Raw genomic sequence first — 21,107 nt, 5'->3', positions numbered from 1 at the left:
AATTCTCCGAGGGCACCACACTATCTTTAAAAGTGTAAGTACTGGGGTGAGGCGAGGCGGAGGCAAACCTCTGGTTTGCAGCTGGAGAGGGAGGGCTTGGAGTGACTGGTGCGTAAGAAAGCTTTGGAAACGACCCCTGTCTGCCCTCTCTGCTTCTAAAAGGCTTTTAGCATTGGAAAATAAAACCCACGTGGGGGCCCGGCTGCTGCCCACGCCCAGGGAGGTGCTCAGTGCTGCCACCCGGTGTGTAACGGCCGGCAGTGCAGCCGTGCCGTGGCGTGTGTCGCCCCGGGGGAGCTCAATGCTGCCACCCGGTGTGTAACGGCCGGCAGTGCAGCCGTGCCGCGGCGTGTGCCGCCCCGGGGGAGCTAATTTCTGCAGCCTAACTGCGCTGAATGCTCGAAAATTCTTAGGGGGAGAGCGGAGAGCTTGACTCGAGCGTCGCTATGGATCCGGCGCCTGCGCCCTAGCCCGGATCTGCTTCCCAGTCGCTTCCAGTTCTCTGCCAGTCCTTTGGTGGGGGGAAACTGTTGGGACCGGGAGGGCACCGGGAGGAGGCCATTACTGTGTAGTTTGGTAATACCGACGGCTGCAGCTGGTGCTGAGCTAAACAGAATGATCACAGAAGGCTTTTGCTCTGAAGCCAGAGCTGCCTGCTGGCGGAACGAACGTTTTTCTGACAGCTCTTGGAGGAACATTTCTGTACAGGTGTTCCCCAGGGCTCCTCAGCTGCTCAGAACTCAACGTGTTGTCTTGGAGGGGAATAAAACCCAATGGAAAGCTGAGAGTGAGGTGACAACGCAGGCAACGCCCCCCCCGGCGTGGCACCGCCCCCCCAGCGTGGCACCGCCCCCTCAGCGTGTCACCGCCCCCCTCCAGCGTGTCACCGCCTCCCCCAGCGTGGCACCGCCCCCCCAGCGTGTCACCGCCCCTCCCAGCGTGTCACCGCCCCCCCAGCGTGTCACCGCCCCCCCAGCGTGTCACCGCCCCCCCTCCAGCGTGTCACCGCCCCCCTCCAGCGTGTCACCGCCTCCCCCAGCGTGGCACCGCCCCCCCAGCGTGTCACCGCCCCCCCTCCAGCGTGTCACCGCCCCCCTCCAGCGTGTCACCGCCCCCCTCCAGCGTGTCACCGCCCCCCTCCAGCGTGTCACCGCCTCCCCCAGCGTGGCACCGCCCCCCCAGCGTGGCACCGCCCCCCCAGCGTGTCACCGCCCCCCTCCAGCGTGTCACCGCCCCCCTCCAGCGTGTCACCGCCCCCCTCCAGCGTGTCACCGCCCCCCTCCAGCGTGTCACCGCCCCCCTCCAGCGTGTCACCGCCCCCCCCGCGTGGCACCGCCCCCCCAGCGTGGCACCGCCCCCCCAGCGTGGCACCGCCCCCGCCCAGCGTGTCACCGCCCCCCTCCAGCGTGTCACCGCCCCCCAGCCTGAACCCCACCCCCCAGCATGGCACCGCCCTGAACAACATGGCGCCAGATGCTTTCAGGGTTGTGGCTGGTAGAGGTTGCAGCTCTTCTGCTGTGTCCCAGGTCAGTGCCAGTCTCTGCTGCTTTGTGGGGTTTCTCTATAGCAGCCGCTGGAGGTGCGCGGGGCTTGGGGGGGTGGCCACCGGCGGGGCAGCGCGGGGCTTTTGGGGGGGGGGGGGGGGGGGGGGCGTGTCCGGGCTTGACCGGTGGGGCTCTGCGGGGGTGGCGGCTGCTGCCTCAACCGTACCCAGAGGCCCCGTGGGAGCTCAATGCTGCCACCCTGTGTGTAATGGCCGGCAGTGCAGCCGTGCCGCGGCGTGTGCCGCCCCGGGGGAGCTCAATGCTGCCACCCGGTGTGTAATGGCCGGCAGTGCAGCCGTACCGCGGCGTATAGCGCCCCGTGGGAGCTCAGTGCTCAACCCTGTGTGTAAGGGCCGCAGTGCAGCCGTGCCGCGGCGTGTGCCGCCCCGTGGGAGCTAATTTCTGCAGCCTAACTGCGCCGAATGCTCGAAAATTCTTAAGGGAAGAGCGGAGAGCGGAGAGCTTGACTCGAGTGTCGCTATGGATCCGGCGCCTGCGCCCTAGCCCGGCTCTGCTGGCGCCACAGGGGCAGCGTCCCGGTGGTCGCTATGGATCCGGCGCCTGCGCCCTAGCCCGGCTCTGCTGGCGCCACAGGGGCAGCGTCCCGGTGGTCGCTATGGATCCGGCGCCTGCGCCCTAGCCCGGCTCTGCTCGCGCCAGGGGGGCAGCGTCCCGGTGGTCGCTATGGAAAAAAAATCCATCTGAAAAAAGAAGTAGCAGAGAAGGAAAGCTGAAGCTGCAAAGATTGCAGTCCCCTCAGTTCTGGTTGTAGCCGGGTGGGGGTTGGTCTCTTCTCCCAGGCAAGCAGCACCAGAACAAGAGGACACAGTCTCAAGCTGTGCCAGGGGAGGTTTAGGCTGGATGTTAGGAAGAGGCTTACAGCTTGGCCAAAGACTCTTCCGATCCCTGTCTTCTGGTCGTGACCAGCAGCGTGCACGGGTGGCCAAGAAGGCCACTGGCAACCTGGCCAATATCAGGATCAGAGTGGCCAGCAGGAGCAGGGAGGTCATTCTGCCCCTGCACTTGGCACTGGTTAGGGCACACCTTGAGTCCCGTGTCCAGTTCTGGGCCCCTCCGTTTAAGCAAGACGTTGAGTTGCTGGAAGGTGTCCGGAGAAGGGCAACAAAGCTGGGGAGGGGTTTGGAGCACAGGCCTGTGAGGAGAGGCTGAGGGAGCTGGGGTTGCTTAGCCTGGAGAAGAGGAGGCTCAGGGGAGACCTTCTTGCTTTCTACGACTCCCTGAAGGGAGGTTGTAGCCAGGTGGGGGTTGGTCTCTTCTTCCAGGCAAGCAGCACCAGAACAAGAGGACACAGTCTCAAGCTGTGCCAGGGGAGGTTTAGGCTAGAGGTTAGGAAGAGGTTCTGCACAGAGAGAGTGATTGCCCATTGGAATGGGATGGGCTGCCCAGGGAGGTGGTGGAGTCACCATCTTTGGAGGTGTTCAGGAGGAGACTGGATAGGGTGCTTGGTTGCATGGTTTAGTTGATTAGGTGGTGTTGGATGATAGCTTGGACACGATGATCTTGAAGGTCTCTTCCAACCTGGTCCATTCCATCCCATTCCAATCAACTAAACCATGGCACTGAGTGCCTCATCCAGTCTCTTTCTAAACACTCCCAGTGATGGTGACTCCACCACCTCCCTGGGCAGCACATTCCAAAGGCCAATCTCTCTTTCAACCTGCTCTATTCTATTCTATGAAGACCTTCTTCCTAACATCCTGGTTTCATTGGTGAGAGCAACAGACTTGGTTGCTGCCACCCGCTGCTAAGGGGTCTGAGTGGGCCCCAAATGGGGTTTGGAGGCAGGTAAAGGTTTCTTTTGGCGTGTGAAGGGGTTTTGTGGGCATCTAGAAGGGGTGTGGAGCCCCCTGAAAGGGTCTGGGATAGTGTCAGGGGGTTCTGGGCTGGTCTACCAGCGGGTCTGGGGACATTAGAAGCGTCTGGGGGTACCTAAAATGGAGCTGGGCGTATGAGATGGGGGGTTTGGGTGCCTCCAAAGGGGTTTTGTGGGCATCTAAGTTGGGGAATCTGGGGGGGTCCTGAAGGAGTTGGGGGGTTCTCGTCAAGCTATGAGCAGACACACAGAGAGATGTTAACGGACTTTCTTTGATCATTCCAGGTCTGGTGTGCTGGGACTGGCAGGATCTTCCTGAGCTGTCCATGTACAGTTTCTGTCGACACCCTTCAGCTCGTACATCCGGTTTGCTGACAGAGGGTGTGGGGTTTGTGGGGCCCGGCAGCGAGAGCTTTCCAAAGAGGAGCTCTTCAGGGCAGCTCCAAGGTTAGGTTTGGATTCTCCTGGAGTCGCACACAGAACGACTCTCACGATTCCAGTGGTCTAATTTCATAGCTGCATTTTCATCTCTCTGCCTAGGTGACAGGACGACCTCACTAATGGAGAGAGATAGCCTGAGCTCTGCAGGAACCTTGAACCCAAGCAGCCAGTGCCTTCTGTGAGTACAAGCTGTCCTTGCTCAACGTGGAAGTAGTTGAGAGCTGAAGCCAGACCACACCATAATTCCCTCAGCTTCCTCTTCTGCAGATTAAACAGTCCCAGTTCCCTCAGCCACTCCTCATAAGACTTGTTATCCAGACCCCTCACCAGCTTTGTGGCCCTTCTCTGGACTCACTCTCTCACAAGGGGTGTCCTGGGGAACACCACTTGTGCCCGGCCGGCCACCGGCTGGGTTTAACTCTGTTCCCCACCGCTCTTGGGGCCTGGCCATCCATCCTGTTCTGCTGTCCAGCAGTCCCTTTGAAAAAAAATCCATCTGAAAAAAGAAGTAGCAGAGAAGGAAAGCTGAAGCTGCAAAGACTGCAGTCCCCTCAGTTCTGGTTGTAGCCAGGTGGGGGTTGGTCTCTTCTCCCAGGCAAGCAGCACCAGAGCAAGAGGACACAGTCTCAAGCTGTGCCAGGGGAGGTTTAGGCTGGATGTTAGGAAGAAGGTCTTCATAGAATAGAATAGAGCAGGTTGAAAGAGAGATTGGCCTTTGGAATGTGCTGCTCAGTGAGGTGGTGCCCAGGGAGTCACCATCACTGGAAGTGTTTAGAAAGAGACTGGATGAGGCACTCAGTGCCATGGTTTAGTTGATTAGATGGTGTTGGAATGGAATGGTATGGAATGGAACGGAATAGAAAAGAATAGACCAGACCGAGTTGGAAGAGACCTTCAAGATCATCGTGTCCAACCTATCATCCAACACCACCTAATCAACTAAACCATGCAACCAAGCACCCTATCCAGTCTCCTCCTGAACACCTCCAAAGATGGTGACTCCACCACCTCCCTGGGCAGCCCATTCCAATGGGCCATCACTCTCTCTGTGCAGAACCTCTTCCTAACCTCTAGCCTAAACCTCCCCTGGTGCAGCCTGAGACTGTGTCCTCTTGCTGGGCCCGGTGATGATCAAAGTTCTTTTCCAACCTGCTTACTCCTGTTTGGGTTTATTCTCCTGTATGAATTGTCAGTTCAAAGCACTCGAGAGAAATGATGTGATGGCTGTGCTGCAAAGCATCAGACTGGGGACCGAAAGACAACCTCCTGTGGATCGATGTACCGGGATATTCCAGGAACCTCTGTGCTGCCATAGACCTGGACTTAAACTCATTCCAGATGCCGCGGTGTGTTCCACATGACAATCGCACTCGGCACGTGAAGAGTGGCCAAGAGACTTCCCTTGTTTCCTTTGTGGAAGGCTTTTGTTTGTCCCCCGGCCCCGGGGGCCGTGTTCCTCTCGGGCAGGCTGCGGACGAGGCTGCCCTCGGCAGCAGGCGTGCCGCAAGCGGAGCGGCGAAGCTGTGTTCCTGGCAGTTCTCTCTCCGCCTGGATCAGGACAAAGGTACCGGCCGACAAGGACTTGCACTGACACAGGGTCAGAGAGCTGAGAGCACCAAAGGGTTTAATTGGTGAGAGCAACAGACTTGGTTGCTGCCACCCGCTGCTAAGGGGTCTGAGTGGGCCCCAAATGGGGTTTGGAGGCAGGTAAAGGTTTCTTTTGGCGTGTGAAGGGGTTTTGTGGGCATCTAGAAGGGGTGTGGAGCCCCCTGAAAGGGTCTGGGATAGTGTCAGGGGGTTCTGGGCTGGTCCACCAGCGGGTCTGGGGACATTAGAAGCGTCTGGGGGTACCTAAAACGGAGCTGGGCGTATCAGATGGGGGGTTTGGGTGCCTCCAAAGGGGTTTTGTGGGCATCTAAGTTGGGGAATCTGTGGGGGTCCTGAAGGAGTTGGGGGGTTCTCAGTGAGGTTTTGGAGTCTCTGTGGAGTGCCTGCAGTCTCCTGGAGTGCCTGTGCTTGAAACCCCCCAGAGGCCGCGCAGAGTGGTGCTCACAGTAGCTCTGCAAGCCTGCCATGGGCTCAGGAGGCTGTGCAGCGGTTAAACCTTTTCTTTTGCTCAAGCACAATCTTTCTGAATTCTTTTCTTGGATTTTTTTTTTTCCCAGGGTGATGTGAAACTGTCTGATTTTGGGCTAAGCACAGCTGTTCAGAAGTCTCAGAGACCTGAGCTCTACAGGAACCTTGAACCCAAGCAGCCAGTGCCTTCTGTGAGTACAAGCTGTCCTTGTTCAACGTGGAAGTAGTTGAGAGCTGAAGCCAGACCACACCATAATTCCCTTAGCTTCCTCTTCTGCAGATTAAACAGTCCCAGTTCCTTCAGCCACTCCTCATAAGACTTGTTATCCAGACCCCTCACCAGCTTTGTGGCCCTTCTCTGGACTCACTCTCTCACAAGGGGTGTCCTGGGGAACACCACTTGTGCCCGGCCGGCCACCGGCTGGGTTTAACTCTGTTCCCCACCGCTCTTGGGGCCTGGCCATCCATCCTGTTCTGCTGTCCAGCAGTCCCTTTGAAAAAAAATCCATCTGAAAAAAGAAGTAGCAGAGAAGGAAAGCTGAAGCTGCAAAGACTGCAGTCCCCTCAGTTCTTGTGGTACCCTCTGTGAGATCCTAAGCCACCTGAACTGAGCCGGTCAGGCAGCCAAGCTAGTGCAGCAGTGTCTTCTGGAGAGTTGATAGGAGCCAGTTCTGTGGGGTTTGTTGAAGTGAGTGGCCAGTCGTTCTACATGAACAATTGTCTTAGTGCTAGCAAGCAGGAGGCTCTGAAGTGTGGTACTTTGAGAGCTCCATTCATACTTGCCCTTCAGGAGGAGCCAGCTCTTTCATTGAAGGATCTTCCTGAGCTGTCCAAGTACAATTTCTGTTGACACTTTTCAGCTCTTACATCCAGGTTGCTGACAGAGGATGTTGGGTTTGTGGGCCCTGGCAGCGACAGTTTTCCAAAGAGGAGCTCTAAGGCCAGCTGCAAGGTTAGGTTTGGATTCTCCAGGGGTGCCTGTGCTTGAAAGCCCCCCAGAGGCCGTGCAGAGTGGTGCTCGCAGTAGCTCTGTGCAAGTCTGCCATGGGCTCAGGAGGCCAGTATCTAGAGAGAGGGAGAGGGAAGGACAGTGACACTTCTAAGACAGTTTTAAAGAAATAATTATGAGAAGAGGCAAATTAATTCTGGGGACTCATGTGATATATCTGTTTAAGAGAAAAAAAAATGAAGGAGGTTTCTGACCATAACCAGGCTGACAAAGCACAGTAATGTGGTTTCCTATGGGATTCAACTCCTCCTGCATTGCACAGGACACTTCAACAGCTGTCCTGACAAGCTCTAAGTAATGAACTTAATCCACCCTGTGCAAGCAATGGGGCAAAAGATTACAAAATCCATGTATGCAATTGAGATGTGTTACGTTGGGACGCCCAGGATACACCTCATCGAGCTCTCCTAGTTTTTAGACGCAAGATGGAAGAAGGAAGGGGGAAGACAGAGCAGAAGGTCTATTTAAATATGAAACTCCTAGGCTGAAAGAAAAGAAAAACATTTTAAAGACCACTCAGTGAGACTCTGTCACCAGCATAGCTAATCACAGAATCACTGAGTGTTAGGGGTTGGAAGGGACCCCAAAATAGCATCCGGTCCAACCCCTGTGCCAGTGCAGGATCACCTGGGGCAGGTTTTGAATGTCTCCAGAGACTCCACTAACTCTCTGGGCAGCCTGCTCCAGGGCTCTGGCACACACAGTGAAAAGGTTTTCCCTTCTGTTCCTGTGGAACTTCCTCCTTTTATTCGTCAGACACAGCGAAGCCGCTGGGTCGTGTTGCTGCGGCAAGGTGACCCACCCTGTAGTTCAGGGCCTGGGTCTCTGCCTTCATGGCAGCCTGTTCCCTTGGCACCCTGTCAGCTTAACAGCCCTGTACTCGGGGTCTGTGTGACGAGTTGTGGAGCCCTCCATTCCCCCTTCTGTCCCCAGCAGCAGCCCAAGGTCCCTGTAAGCAGGGCTGGGGAGGCTGCTTTAGGCAGCTGACAGGAACCAACCTTGCCTGGCCCTTAGGGGGCTGAGGTCAGTCCCTGGGCTCCTGAAGAGGTGGTGTTGCGCTGCTGCCAGGAGGGCCGACCCGTAGGTGGGGCACGGGCCAGAGCCTGTGGCTCTCTGTGGGGCTTTTTGGGAGTGCTGCTGAGGCCTCACTCTGTCCTGTTGGCATCCTTTGTCAGGGTAGCCAGATCCTAGGCCTGATGTCTATCGTTAGCTCAATTGCAGAATTTCCTCGTCTGCTGTTCCTGTCCGTAAATTTTTGCCAGTGCTTCTGTAATAAAAAGGTTTTTATTTCTCCTGTAACTTGCAAGCTGGTGACCTCCTTAGGAGCACCACTGTGTTGTTCACAAAGTTCTTTGCTGTTGCAAAGCTGGGAGAAGTGTGAGGTTCAGCTGATGAAGTTTCTCTCTTTTAGAAGTGTCTGCTCAGCCGTCCTCTTCCTGGATCTCGGAGCTTTGTCTCTCCCTGTTTGCGGTGCCCCGACAAGGACTTGTGCCGACACATCCTCGGGAAGCTGAAACCACCAAAGGGTTTAATGGGTGAGAGCAAAGCTCAGCTGTGTGCTGAAGCTGCAAACCTTGCCCAGAAGGCTGTCCCCGGCTCGGGGTGATAAAAAGAACAGGAGCGTAGCCGCTCGGCTGTCTTTCCTTCTGTGATGCCACAGGGGGGTGGGCGAGGATACAGCAGAGGAGCAGTGAGGGAGGGGTGAGGGCAGCCTCCCACAAAGGCTGCTTGCAGACCTGAAATGCCAAATGTTTGAAATGCCAGGACGTTCTTGGAGGGGAGGGAAAGCCCCGGGAAAGTGTAAGAGTGAGTGTGAGGTGTTCCAGCCGAGGAACAGCGGTGCTGCTTATTGAGAGATTGCAGAAGGGCAGTGATTTGTGTGCAGAAAGGCCTTGACGTGCCCCCCCTCTGTTCTGTAGAAAGGCTTCTAGAGGAGAAAAGCACATCGTGAGCAGAGCCACGGGGGGGTGTGGGGTGTGGTTTGAAACAGAAATAGCAACTGTCTCTCAATTAAAACAGTGGATTGTCTTTCATGTGTGTGTGTGGTGTGCTGTTTTTTCATTGAATGGAAAAAGCTCTGCAGGGAGACCAGCTGATCTGCTCCCGAGGCACAGCAGCACCGGACCTGCTGAGCGTTGGGGGCCTGTTAAGGAGGGTCTGCTGTCATCTGAAGTGGGCTTGGGGGTATGAAAGGGGAATTTGGGGGCATGTGAAGGGTTCTGGGAGCATCTAGAGGTGTCTGGGGACCTCTGGAGGGGCTCCTGGGTCATGTCTGGAGGGTCACGGAGGAGTGGGGGGGTCTGTGCCTCAGTGTGGTTTCGGGGTCTCTGTGTCAGGTCCCCACAGCGTGTGGGTTGCTGTGTGGCATTGCTGGAGTCTCGGTGTCCCTAGCGCCCCTGACTCTTCTGCTCACTGCTCCCACCTTGTGGGCACGGCCAGGTACTGCTTGCTGTCGCCTGCTGCCAAGGGTGTGAGTGGCCTCTGAAGGGAGGCGCAGAGAGGTATTCTGGGGCGTCTAGAGGGGCTTTGTGGGCATCGAGAGGTGTCTGGCGGCCTCTGGAGGGTCTCCGGGGGGGTCTCTGGAGGGTCCTGAAGCAGCTGAGGGGGCGGGGAGTGGTGGTGTTGTGTTAGAGGTCTCTGGGGGGTTCCAGGGTTTGGGGTCCCGCAAGATTGGGGTGGTCTCACTCCGGTATTGGGTGTCCTGCAGTCCCAGGACCCCCCAGCCACATCTCCCCCGGCATCTCAAGGCGAGCTGCGAGCACCTCAAGGGCCTTAGAGGGTGAGAAAGGAGGTCTGGGGGCATGTAGACGGAAGTGAGGGCATCAAGACGGCACCGCTCTCCCCGTGACAGCGCCTGCCCTTCCCAAGACGGCACCGCTCTCCCCGTGACAGCGCCTGCCCTTCCCAAGATGACGTCGCCCTCTCCGTGACAGCGCCTGCCCTTCCCAAGATGGCGCCGCCCTCGCCTTCTCGGCTTCGACCTAGCCAGCGTAACTATCGTCCCCTCTGCTTTCTCCGCTCCGCATCAGCTCAGTGTAGACTCTGCTGCTCTCTGGAGTTGTTTTGTCCCTGCTGCAGGACTCTGCCACGGGTCTGGGGGTGGGCAGCAGCGAGGGGGGGGGGCAAGAAACACCAGCAGCGAGGGGGGGTGGGTGTCGATTTGCCGCGGTCGGGAGCAGTCTGCTCCCAGTTCATGAGCTGTTCTCCTGTCTCTCCCAGCTCTTGCAGGCTGACCCCAATGCCCCCAGACTCGCCCAGCGATCCCAGGGTGAACCCCGCAGCACCCAGATTCGCCCAGCGATCGTCACGTGATTAGGGGCCACGCAAAGGAGGGGCGGGGAGCAGAGAAAGCGGCGGCGGCGCTGTGAGGGATAGGAAAGGGAAAGGGTGGGAAGGGAGCTAGAGGGGAGGGGGAGCGGGGAAGACCGCGCAGGTTACGTCACTGGAGGCGGGGCTTGAGGAAGGCAATAGGATGGCTATGGGGGGGCGGGGCTGGAGGACTGGAGGCGGGGCTAGAGGGCGGCAATAGAATGGCTAAGGGAGGGGGCGGGAACGAGAGGGCATCTGCGTCACAAGGGGGCGGGGTTTGAGTGAAATAGGATGGCTATGGAGGGGGCGGGGAAAGGGCTGAGGGAGGTTGCAGGAGGTGGGACTGGAGGACTGGAGGCGGGGCTGGAGGGCGACAATTGGATGGCTATAGGAGGGGGCGGGGCTGGAGGAGGGCAGCAGGATGGCTATGGGGGGGGCGGGGAATAGCGCAGACTATGTCACGGGGGGCGTGGCCTGAGCAGCTGGGGCAGAGAGGCGATGGCTGCTGATTACGTCAGAGCAAGGGGGCGGAGCGCCCAGGTGGGAGGGGGGAGGAGGGCACCAGGGCTGCCCCGCGCGGTGATGTCAGAGAGTGGAGTGGGGCCGGCTGCGCCACGTGGGCCACGGGGAGCGCGGGAAAGGGATAACGGGAGGGGAGAGGAGGAGGAGGGGAGGGAGGGAGAGGCTGGGGGGGGGTCATTAGTGGCCACCGTAGCTCATTAGTGGCCACCCAAGCTCGATACTGGTCCAGACTCGTCCAGACTGGTCCAAACCGGTCCAGACCGGTCCAAGCCAGTCCAGACCGGTCCAAACCGGTCCAAGCCGGTCCAGACCGGTCCAGACCAGTCCGGACCGGTCCAAACCGGTCCAAGCCGGTCCAAGCCGGTCCAGACCGGTCCAAACCGGTCCAAAGCGGTCCAAGCCGGTCCAGACCGGTCCAAGCCGGTCCAGACCGGTCCAGACCGGTCCAGACCGGTCCAAACCGGTCCAAGCCGGTCCAAGCCGGTCCAGACCGGTCCAGACCGGTCCAAACCGGTCCAAACTGGTCCAGACCGGTCCAAGCTGGTCCAGACCGGTCCAAACCGGTCCAAACCGGTCCAGACCGGTCCAAGCCGGTCCAGACCGGTCCAAACTGGTCCAAACCGGTCCAAGCCGGTCCAGACCGGTCCAAACCGGTCCAGACTGGTCCAGACCGGTCCAGACCGGTCCAAACCGGTCCAAACCGGTCCAGACCGGTCCAAGCCGGTCCAAACCGGTCCAGACCGGTCCAAGCCGGTCCAAACCGGTCCAAGCCAGTCCAGACCGGTCCAGACCGGTCCAAACCGGTCCAAGCCGGTCTGGACCGGTCCAAACCGGTCCAAGCCGGTCCGGACCGGTCCAAACCGGTCCAAGCCGGTCTGGACCGGTCCAAACCGGTCCAAGCCGGTCCAGACCGGTCCAAACCGGTCCAAGCCGGTCTGGACCGGTCCAAACCGGTCCAAGCCGGTCCGGACCGGTCCAAACCGGTCCAAACCGGTCCGGACCGGTCAAAACTGCTTGAAACTGGTCCAGACTGGTCCAAACCGGTCCAAAACACTCCAGACTGGTCCAAACCGGTCCAAACCAGTCTACACTGGTCCAAACTGATTCATACTGTTCCAAACTGGTCCAAAACGGTCCAGACTGGTGCAGACTGGTCCAAACTGGTCCAGACTGGTCCAAACTGGTCCAAACCAGTCCAGACTGGTCCAAACCGGTCCAGACTGGTCTAGCCCTGGCTCCATACTGGTACATACTGGTACATACTGGTCCCCCCTCTCTTCCTCTCCCCTCCCTTCCCCTTCCTTATTCCTTTCCCGCCCTCCCCTCCCCTTTTGCCGCCCACCCCTAACCCCTTTCCCGCCTTTGCGCTTTCCCCTCCCTCCTATTGGCCGCACCGCGCCAGAAGCTCCCTCCCCCTTTTAGCTTGGTGGGGGGAGGGGGCATGGCCAGCCACCCGCCTCCACTTCACTCCCTCCCTCCCTTATTTGGGGGGGGGCGTGGCCAGCCCCCCACCTCGCTTCTTCACTGCCCTCCCTTTGTGGGTGTGGCCAGCCGCCCTCCTCCGTTTCACTCTCCCTCCCTTATTTGGGAGGGGGCGTGGCCAGCCAGTCCCATCGCAGTGCACTCCCAGTCCTTCGCATTCTCTCCCAGTTCCCTCCCATTCCCATTCCACTACACCCAGTTCCTCCCTGTCCTTTCCCACTCCCTTTCCATTACCCTTCCAGTGCCCTCCTAGTCCCTTCACTGTTCCCTACCAATTCCCTCCCAGTTTCCTCCCACTCCCTCCCAGTCCCCTCCAATTTCACTCAGGTCCTCCCAGTTCCCTCCAAGTCCCCTTCCAGTTTGACCCAGGCCCTTCCCAGTTCCTTCCCAGTCCCCTCCCATCCCTCCCATTCCCTACCACTGCCCTCCCTGTCAATCCCAGTCCACCCAAGCCCCTAACAGTCCATCCCAGTCCCTTTCATTCCCTTCCCAGTTCACTCAGTCCCATCCCAATCCCCTCCCTGTCCCTTCCCTGTCCCTTCCCAATCCCCTTACTGTCCCATCCCACTCCATCCCAGTCCCTGCCAGTCCCTCCCAGTCCATTCCCACTATGTCCCCTCCCTGTCCCTCCAAGTCCCCTACCATACTGTCCCACTCCCTTCCCAGTCCCCTCCCAGTCCCTCCCTGTTTATTCCTGTCCCTCCCAGTACCTCCCAATCCCTTCTAATCCTATCCCAGTATGGGAGGAGACCAGTAGGGACCAGGAGGCACTGGGAGACATACCTGGACCAGCTGGAGGCATTGCTGGAGCCCTGGGAGACAACTGGAAGCAGCAGGAACTCAACTGGGAGCACTGGGAACAACTGGGAGAGCACTGTGAGCACTGTGAGTATCTCCACATAACCCCCAGTGCCCCCCTCAGCCCCTCCAGACCTCCCCAAAGTCTTTCCAGAGTCTCTGAGTTCTTCCCAGTGCCATTCAGAGCCCTTCCCAGTACCTCCCAGTTGACCCTTAGAATTTTCCCAGTGCCCCCTCACTCTCCCCCAGTAACCCTCCCTGCCCCAGATCCTTCCACAGCCTCCCAGTGCCCCCCCAACTCCCTTCCAGAGACCTTCCACAGCCTCCCAGTCCTTCCCAGTACTGTCCTGAGACCCTCCCAGTGCCTCCCAGTCCTTTCCCAGTCTGGGAGGAAGCTGGCAGGGGCTGAGAGGCACTGGGAAGGACTGGGAGCCATACCTGCAGCACCTGGAGTCAGTTTGGAGCCCTGGGAGACAACTGGAAGCAGCAGGAACTCAACTGGGAGCACTGGGAGGAACTGGGAGAGCACTGGGAGCACTGTGAGTATCTCCTCATGACCCCCAGTGCCCCCGAGCTCCTCCAGACCCCCTCCAGAGTCATTCCACAGTCTCTGAGTTCTTCCCAGTGCCATTCAGAGCCCTTCCCAGTACCTCCCAGTTAACCCTTATAGTTCTCCAGCGCCCCCTCACTCCCCCCAGTAACCCTCCCCCCCCAGATCTTTTCACAGCCTCCCAGTACCTCCCAGTGCCCCCCCAGAGCCCTTAACAGCCTCCCTGTCCTTCACAGTACTGTCCTGAGCCCTTTCCAATTCCCTCCCTGATCCATCCCACTCTATCCCAGTCCCTTCCAACTCTTTTCCCTTCCCATTCCCTTCTTAGTTCCCTCCCAATCCCCTCCCACTGGCTCCCCACTCCCCTCCCAGTCCCGTCACAGTGCACTCCCAGTCCTTCCCAGTCTCTCCCAGTTCCCTCCCATTCCCATCCCAGTACACCCAGTTCCTCCCTGTCCTTCCCCACTCCCATCCCAGTCTCTTCCCAGTGCCCCCCTAGTCCATCCCAGCCCCTCCCAGTTCCTCCCATTCCATCCCAGTCCCTTCACAGTCCCCAACCAGTCCCTTCCCCATCCCTTTCCAGTCCCCTCCCAGTTCTACCTGCACTACCTGGCAAGAGCCCTGGTGGACAATTGGAAGCAGTAGCATCCCCACTGGGAGACAACTGGGAAACAACTGGGAGCACTGGGAGCGTGACCCAGGAATTCCCAGTACCCCCCCTCAGCCCCCCATTTCCCTCCCACAGCCCTTTACAGCCTCCCAGTCCATCCCATTTTCTCCTACACATTTCCCAGTCTGGGAGGAGACTGGTAGGGGCTGGAAGTTTCTGGGAGAGTCTGGGAGCCATACCTGCAGCACCTGGAGTCAGACCTGGAGCCCTGGGAGACAACTGGAAGCAGCAGGAACCCAACTGGGACAAAAGTGGGAGACAGCTGTGAAAGTCCCCTCCCAGTCCCTGCCAGTCCCTGCCAGTCCATTCCCACTATGTCCCCTCCCTGTCCCTCCACGTCCCCTCCCACACTGTCCCACTCCCTTCCAGTCCCTCCCTGTTTATTCCTGTCCCTCCCAGTACCTCCCAATCCCTTCTAGTCCTATCCCAGTATGGGAGGAGACCAGTAGGGACCAGGAGGCACTGGGAGACATACCTGGACCAGCTGGAGGCATTGCTGGAGCCCTGGGACACAACTGGAAGCAGCGGGAACCCAACTGGGAGCACTAGGGGTCCCTGGGAGGAACTGGGAGACAACTGGGAGAGCACTGGGAGTATCTCCCCATGACCCCCAGTGCCCCCCTGAGCCCCTCCAGACCGCCCCAAAGTCTTTCCACAGTCTGAGTTCTTCCCAGTGCCATTCAGAGCCCTTCCCAGTACCTCCCAGTTGACCCTTAGAATTTTCCCAGTGCCCCCTCACTCTCCCCCAGTAACCCTCCCTGCCCCAGATCCTTCCACAGCCTCCCAGTGCCCCCCCAACTCCCTTCCAGAGACCTTCCACAGCCTCCCAGTCCTTCCCAGTACTGTCCTGAGACCCTCCCAGTGCCTCCCAGTCCTTTCCCAGTCTGGGAGGAAGCTGGCAGGGGCTGAGAGGCACTGGGAAGGACTGGGAGCCATACCTGCAGCACCTGGAGTCAGTTTGGAGCCCTGGGAGACAACTGGAAGCAGCAGGAACTCAACTGGGAGCACTGGGAGGAACTGGGAGAGCACTGGGAGCACTGTGAGTATCTCCTCATGACCCCCAGTGCCCCCGAGCTCCTCCAGACCCCCTCCAGAGTCATTCCACAGTCTCTGAGTTCTTCCCAGTGCCATTCAGAGCCCTTCCCAGTACCTCCCAGTTAACCCTTATAGTTCTCCAGCGCCCCCTCACTCCCCCCAGTAACCCTCCCCCCCCAGATCTTTTCACAGCCTCCCAGTACCTCCCAGTGCCCCCCCAGAGCCCTTAACAGCCTCCCTGTCCTTCACAGTACTGTCCTGAGCCCTTTCCAATTCCCTCCCTGATCCATCCCACTCTATCCCAGTCCCTTCCAACTCTTTTCCCTTCCCATTCCCTTCTTAGTTCCCTCCCAATCCCCTCCCACTGGCTCCCCACTCCCCTCCCAGTCCCGTCACAGTGCACTCCCAGTCCTTCCCAGTCTCTCCCAGTTCCCTCCCATTCCCATCCCAGTACACCCAGTTCCTCCCTGTCCTTCCCCACTCCCATCCCAGTCTCTTCCCAGTGCCCCCCTAGTCCATCCCAGCCCCTCCCAGTTCCTCCCATTCCATCCCAGTCCCTTCACAGTCCCCAACCAGTCCCTTCCCCATCCCTTTCCAGTCCCCTCCCAGTTCTACCTGCACTACCTGGCAAGAGCCCTGGTGGACAATTGGAAGCAGTAGCATCCCCACTGGGAGACAACTGGGAAACAACTGGGAGCACTGGGAGCGTGACCCAGGAATTCCCAGTACCCCCCTCAGCCCCCCATTTCCCTCCCACAGCCCTTTACAGCCTCCCAGTCCATCCCATTTTCTCCTACACATTTCCCAGTCTGGGAGGAGACTGGTAGGGGCTGGAAGTTTCTGGGAGAGTCTGGGAGCCATACCTGCAGCACCTGGAGTCAGACCTGGAGCCCTGGGAGACAACTGGAAGCAGCAGGAACCCAACTGGGACAAAAGTGGGAGACAGCTGTGAAAGTCCCCTCCCAGTCCCTGCCAGTCCCTGCCAGTCCATTCCCACTATGTCCCCTCCCTGTCCCTCCACGTCCCCTCCCACACTGTCCCACTCCCTTCCAGTCCCTCCCTGTTTATTCCTGTCCCTCCCAGTACCTCCCAATCCCTTCTAGTCCTATCCCAGTATGGGAGGAGACCAGTAGGGACCAGGAGGCACTGGGAGACATACCTGGACCAGCTGGAGGCATTGCTGGAGCCCTGGGACACAACTGGAAGCAGCGGGAACCCAACTGGGAGCACTAGGGGTCCCTGGGAGGAACTGGGAGACAACTGGGAGAGCACTGGGAGTATCTCCCCATGACCCCCAGTGCCCCCCTGAGCCCCTCCAGACCGCCCCAAAGTCTTTCCACAGTCTGAGTTCTTCCCAGTGCCATTCAGAGCCCTTCCCAGTACCTCCCAGTTAACCCTTAGACTTCCCCAGTGCCCCCTCACTCCCCCCACAGTAACCCTCCCCTCCCAGAGTCCTTTCACAGCCTCCCAGTACTCCCCACTACCTCCCAGTACCTTCCAGTAACCCCCAGTGCCCCCCTGAGCCCTCCCAGTTCCACCGAGGAAGTCCTTCCACAGCCTCCCAGTGACCCTCTGTACCCCACTGAGCATCCCCAATTCCCCCCCAGAGTCCTTCCACAGTCTCCCAGTCCTTCCCACTACTGTCCTGAGCCCCTCCCAGTGCCTCCCAGTCCTTTCCCAGTCTGGGAGGAGGCTGGCAGGGGCTGAGAGGCACTGGGAGGGACTGGGAGGGACTGGGAGCCATACCTGCAGCACCTGGAGTCAGTTCTGGAGCCCTGGGATACAACTGGAAGGATCAGGAACCTAACTGGGAGCACTGGGAGGAACTGGGAGACAACTGGGAGAGCACTGGGAGCACTGTGAGTATCTCCCCATAACCCCCAGTGACCCCTTCACCCCCTGCAGACTGCCCCAAAGTCTCTCCACAGTCTCTGAGTTTTTCCCAGTGCCATTCAGAGCCCTTCCCAGTACCTCCCAGTTAACCCTTATAGTTCTCCAGTGCCCCCTCACTCCCCCCCAGTAACTCTCCACCCCCAGAGTCCTTCCACAGCCTCCCAGTACCTTCTAGTACTTCCCAGTAACCCCCAGTTCCTCCTAGTACCTCCCAGTCTCACATAATCAACCAGGTTTGAAGAGACCTCAGATCTCATCAATTCCCTCCTATGTCTGCATCCCTATCCCCTCCTCACAATTAAACCATGGCTCCAGGTGCCACATCCAGTTCTTTTTTGGAACACCTCCAGGGATGGGGACTCCACCACCTCCCTGGGCAGCACATTCCAATGGCCAGTTCCTCTTTCTGGGATGAACTTTGTCCTCACCTCTAGCTTAAACCTTCCCTGGCACAGCCTGAGACTGTGTCCTCTTGTTCTGGTACTGGGTGCCTGGGTGAACAGACCAAACCCTACCTGGCTACAATCTGCCCTCAGGTAGTTGTAGAGAGCAAGAAGGTCTCCCCTGAGCCTCCTCTTCTCCAGGCTAAGCAACCCCAGCTCCCTCAGCCTTGCCTCACAGGGCTATGCTCCAGACCCCTCCCCAGCTTTGTTGCCCTTCTCTGGACACCTTCCAGCATCTCAACATCTTTCCTAAACTGAGGGGCCCAGGAACTGGACCCAGAACTCAAGGTGTGGCCTGACCAGTGCTGAGCACAGGGCAGAATGACCTCCCTGCTCCTGCTGGCCACACTGTTCCTGATGCAGGCCAGGATGTATTTGGCCTTCTTGGCCACCTGGGCACACTGCTGGCTCATGTTCAGCTGGTGTCAACCAGCACCCTCAGGTCCCTTTCTGCCTGGTTCCTCTCCAGCTAGTCTGACCCCAGCCTGTAGCAATGCCTGGGGTTGTTGTGGTAATGTGTAGAACCTGGCACTTGGATGTGTTCAATATCATGCCCTTGGACTCTGCCTGGAGGAAAGCAGAAAGTATGTATGAAAGGTTTCAGGACAGGAAAGAACAACAGGCTGCTGACGACGGAAGAATGGTCTGATGATAAAGAAGAGCTGACTGCAGTAAACAGCCTGAAGCGCGAGACAGAAGGACGCTCGCCTCCGTGCTGGAGAAGCTCAACCTGATATGGGATGAAGATAATAATGGAGAGCTGCATATCAAAGGAGAAAACTCAATTAGCAGCAGTGGTGCAAGAATGCCAGGGAATTGCTTAGCCTGCTTGATTTTTCCTACATACACTGCTTGTTCTGTACCACTAAACAATTGCTGCTTCACCAACCAGGGAGTCCATGCATGCTTTCCAAACTCTGCCCATCTGTCCAGCCTGTCAGGGTCCCTCTGCTGAGCTCTCCTACCTTCCAGCAGATCAACTCCTGCCCCCAGCTTGGTGTCATCTGCAAAGTTATTGATGATGGACTCGATCCCCTCATCCAGATCATCAATAAAGATATTGAACAGGATGGGACCCAGCACTGATCCCTGGGGGACACCACTAGTGCCCGGCTGCCAGCTGCATGTGGCACCATTCACCACCACTCTCTGGGCCCAGGACTCCAGCCAGTTCCTAACCCAGCACAGAGTGCTCCTGTCCAGGATGTGGGCTGTCAGCTCAGCCAGGTGGTTGTTGTGGCAGACAGTGTCAAAGGCCTTGCTGAAGTCTGGGCAGACTACATCCACAGCCTTCCCAACACCTACCAGGCAGTCACCTGGGCATAGAAGGAGATCAGGTTGGTGAGGCAGGACCTGCCCCTCCCACCAAATCTTTGCTGGCTGGGCCTGAGCCCTTGCCCATCCTGCAGGTTTGCTGTGATTGCCCCCAGGACGATCTGCTCCATAGTCTTGCCAGGCACTGAGGTCAGGCTTACAGGCCTGGAGTTCCCAGGTTCTTCCCTCCAGCCCTTCTCGTGAATGGCATCACACTGGCAGCTTCCAGCCACCTGGGACCTCTGTGGTCATGCAGGACTGGTGGCAAATGTTGGACAGTGGCTTGGAGCTCATCTGCCAGAGCTCTCTGCCCTGGGATGGATCCCATCTGGTGCCATAGACTTGTGAGGGTCCCAGTGGTATCCCAGTCCCTCCCAGTTCTTTCCCAGTCCTTCTCAGTCACCCCTAGTCCTTCCAACTTCCATCCCAGTTCCTCCCGTTTCCTTTCCATTCCCTCCCATTCCCTTTGGAATTCCTCACAGTCCCTCCCATTCCTCTCCCGGTCCTTCCCAATCTCCTTCCAGTCCCTTCCCAGTCTCTCCCAGTCCCTTCTCAGTCCTGTCCCCATCCCCATCCCTCCCAATCCTCTCCCAGTCTCCTCCCAGTCCCATCCCAGTCACTCCCAGTCCCCTCCCAGTCTCTCCTAGTCCTTTCCCAGTTCCTCTCAATCCCTCCCAGTCTCCTTCTCATCTTGCAGCGTGGCAGATTTCCCGGAGTGGGAAAGCAGAGCCGCGCTCTCTTTGGTCAGTACAGTTTAGGTGGGAAGTGCTTCCACTGGCTCCATTGGTCCAGATCACCCCAGTTTGGGCTCTGTTTACTTTGGGGCCATTTGGGCCCATTTAGGGTCCTCTTTGGGACTTTTTTTCCCAGTTGTTCCCAGTCCCTTCCAGTTCCTTCGGAGCTCTCTCACAGTTCTCCCCAGTGCCTCCCACTTGAGCCTCCACTACCTCTTAGTCTCTACCAGTTTCCTCCCAGTTTTCTTTCAGTCTCTGACAGTTTCCTCCTCCTTCCCTCCCAGATTCCACCTCGTGCCCTCCCAGTCCCTCCCAGTTTCTTCCCAGTCGCTTCCAGTTCTCTGCCAGTCCTTTGGTGGGAGGAAACTGTTGGGACCGGGAGGGCACCGGGAGGAGGCCATTACTGTGTAGTTTGGTAATACTGACGGCTGCAGCTGGTGCTGAGCTAAACAGAATGATCACAGAAGGCTTTTGCTCTGAAGCCAGAGCTGCCTGCTGGCGGAACGAACGTTTTTCTGACAGCTCTTGGAGGAACATTTCTGTACAGGTGTTCCCCAGGGCTCCTCAGCTGCTCAGAACTCAACGTGTTGTCTTGGAGGGGAATAAAACCCATGGAAAGCTGAGCGTGAGGTGACAAAGCAGGCGCCGCCTCCCCCAGCGCGGCGCCGCCTCCCCCAGCGCGGCGCCGCCTCCCCCAGCGCGGCGCCGCCTCCCCCAGCGCGGCGCCGCCTCCCCCAGCGCGGCGCCGCCTCCCCCAGCGCGGCGCCGCCTCCCCCAGCGCGGCGCCGCCTCCCCCAGCGCGGCGCCGCCTCCCCCAGCGCGGCGCCGCCTCCCCCAGCGCGGCGCCGCCTCCCCCAGCGCGGCGCCGCCTCCCCCAGCGCGGCGCCGCCTCCCCCAGCGCGGCGCCGCCTCCCCCAGCGCGGCGCCGCCTCCCCCAGCGCGGCGCCGCCTCCCCCAGCGCGGCGCCGCCTCCCCCAGCGCGGCGCCGCCTCCCCCAGCGCGGCGCCGCCTCCCCCAGCGCGGCGCCGCCTCCCCCAGCGCGGCGCCGCCTCCCCCAGCGCGGCGCCGCCTCCCCCAGCGCGGCGCCGCCTCCCCCAGCGCGGCGCCGCCTCCCCCAGCGCGGCGCCGCCTCCCCCAGCGCGGCGCCGCCTCCCCCAGCGCGGCGCCGCCTCCCCCAGCGCGGCGCCGCCTCCCCCAGCGCGGCGCCGCCTCCCCCAGCGCGGCGCCGCCTCCCCCAGCGCGGCGCCGCCTCCCCCAGCGCGGCGCCGCCTCCCCCAGCGCGGCGCCGCCTCCCCCAGCGCGGCGCCGCCTCCCCCAGCGCGGCGCCGCCTCCCCCAGCGCGGCGCCGCCTCCCCCAGCGCGGCGCCGCCTCCCCCAGCGCGGCGCCGCCTCCCCCAGCGCGGCGCCGCCTCCCCCAGCGCGGCGCCGCCTCCCCCAGCGCGGCGCCGCCTCC

The 21,107-nt window shown here is 59.5% G+C and overlaps 1 protein-coding gene and 1 long non-coding RNA gene across 2 annotated transcripts; both read left to right on the top strand.

The window, feature by feature from the left end:
- Nucleotides 1-3,599: 3,599 nt before the first annotated feature.
- On the top strand, nucleotides 3,600-9,794 carry LOC137454484 (uncharacterized). Its single transcript, XR_010990606.1, has 6 exons — nucleotides 3,600-3,825; nucleotides 3,919-3,997; nucleotides 5,013-5,383; nucleotides 5,985-6,086; nucleotides 8,316-9,088; nucleotides 9,612-9,794. It is a non-coding gene; the product is annotated as an uncharacterized lncRNA (long non-coding RNA).
- Nucleotides 9,795-10,711: 917 nt separating this feature from the next.
- Nucleotides 10,712-13,439, top strand: LOC137454556 (uncharacterized). The gene is made up of 3 exons (XM_068164639.1): nucleotides 10,712-10,753; nucleotides 11,965-13,102; nucleotides 13,399-13,439. Exons 1-3 carry the CDS (start codon nucleotides 10,712-10,714, stop codon nucleotides 13,422-13,424), a joined length of 1,206 nt encoding a protein of 401 aa, XP_068020740.1. The 3' UTR covers nucleotides 13,425-13,439.
- The last annotated feature ends 7,668 nt before the right edge of the window (nucleotides 13,440-21,107 follow it).

Source organism: Melanerpes formicivorus, unplaced genomic scaffold (genome assembly GCF_026170545.1).
Source record: "Melanerpes formicivorus ecotype bairdi unplaced genomic scaffold, bMelFor1.0.p_v2 SCAF_81, whole genome shotgun sequence".
Lineage (NCBI taxonomy): Eukaryota > Metazoa > Chordata > Aves > Piciformes > Picidae > Melanerpes > Melanerpes formicivorus.
This window is presented reverse-complemented; position numbering and strand designations above follow the sequence as displayed.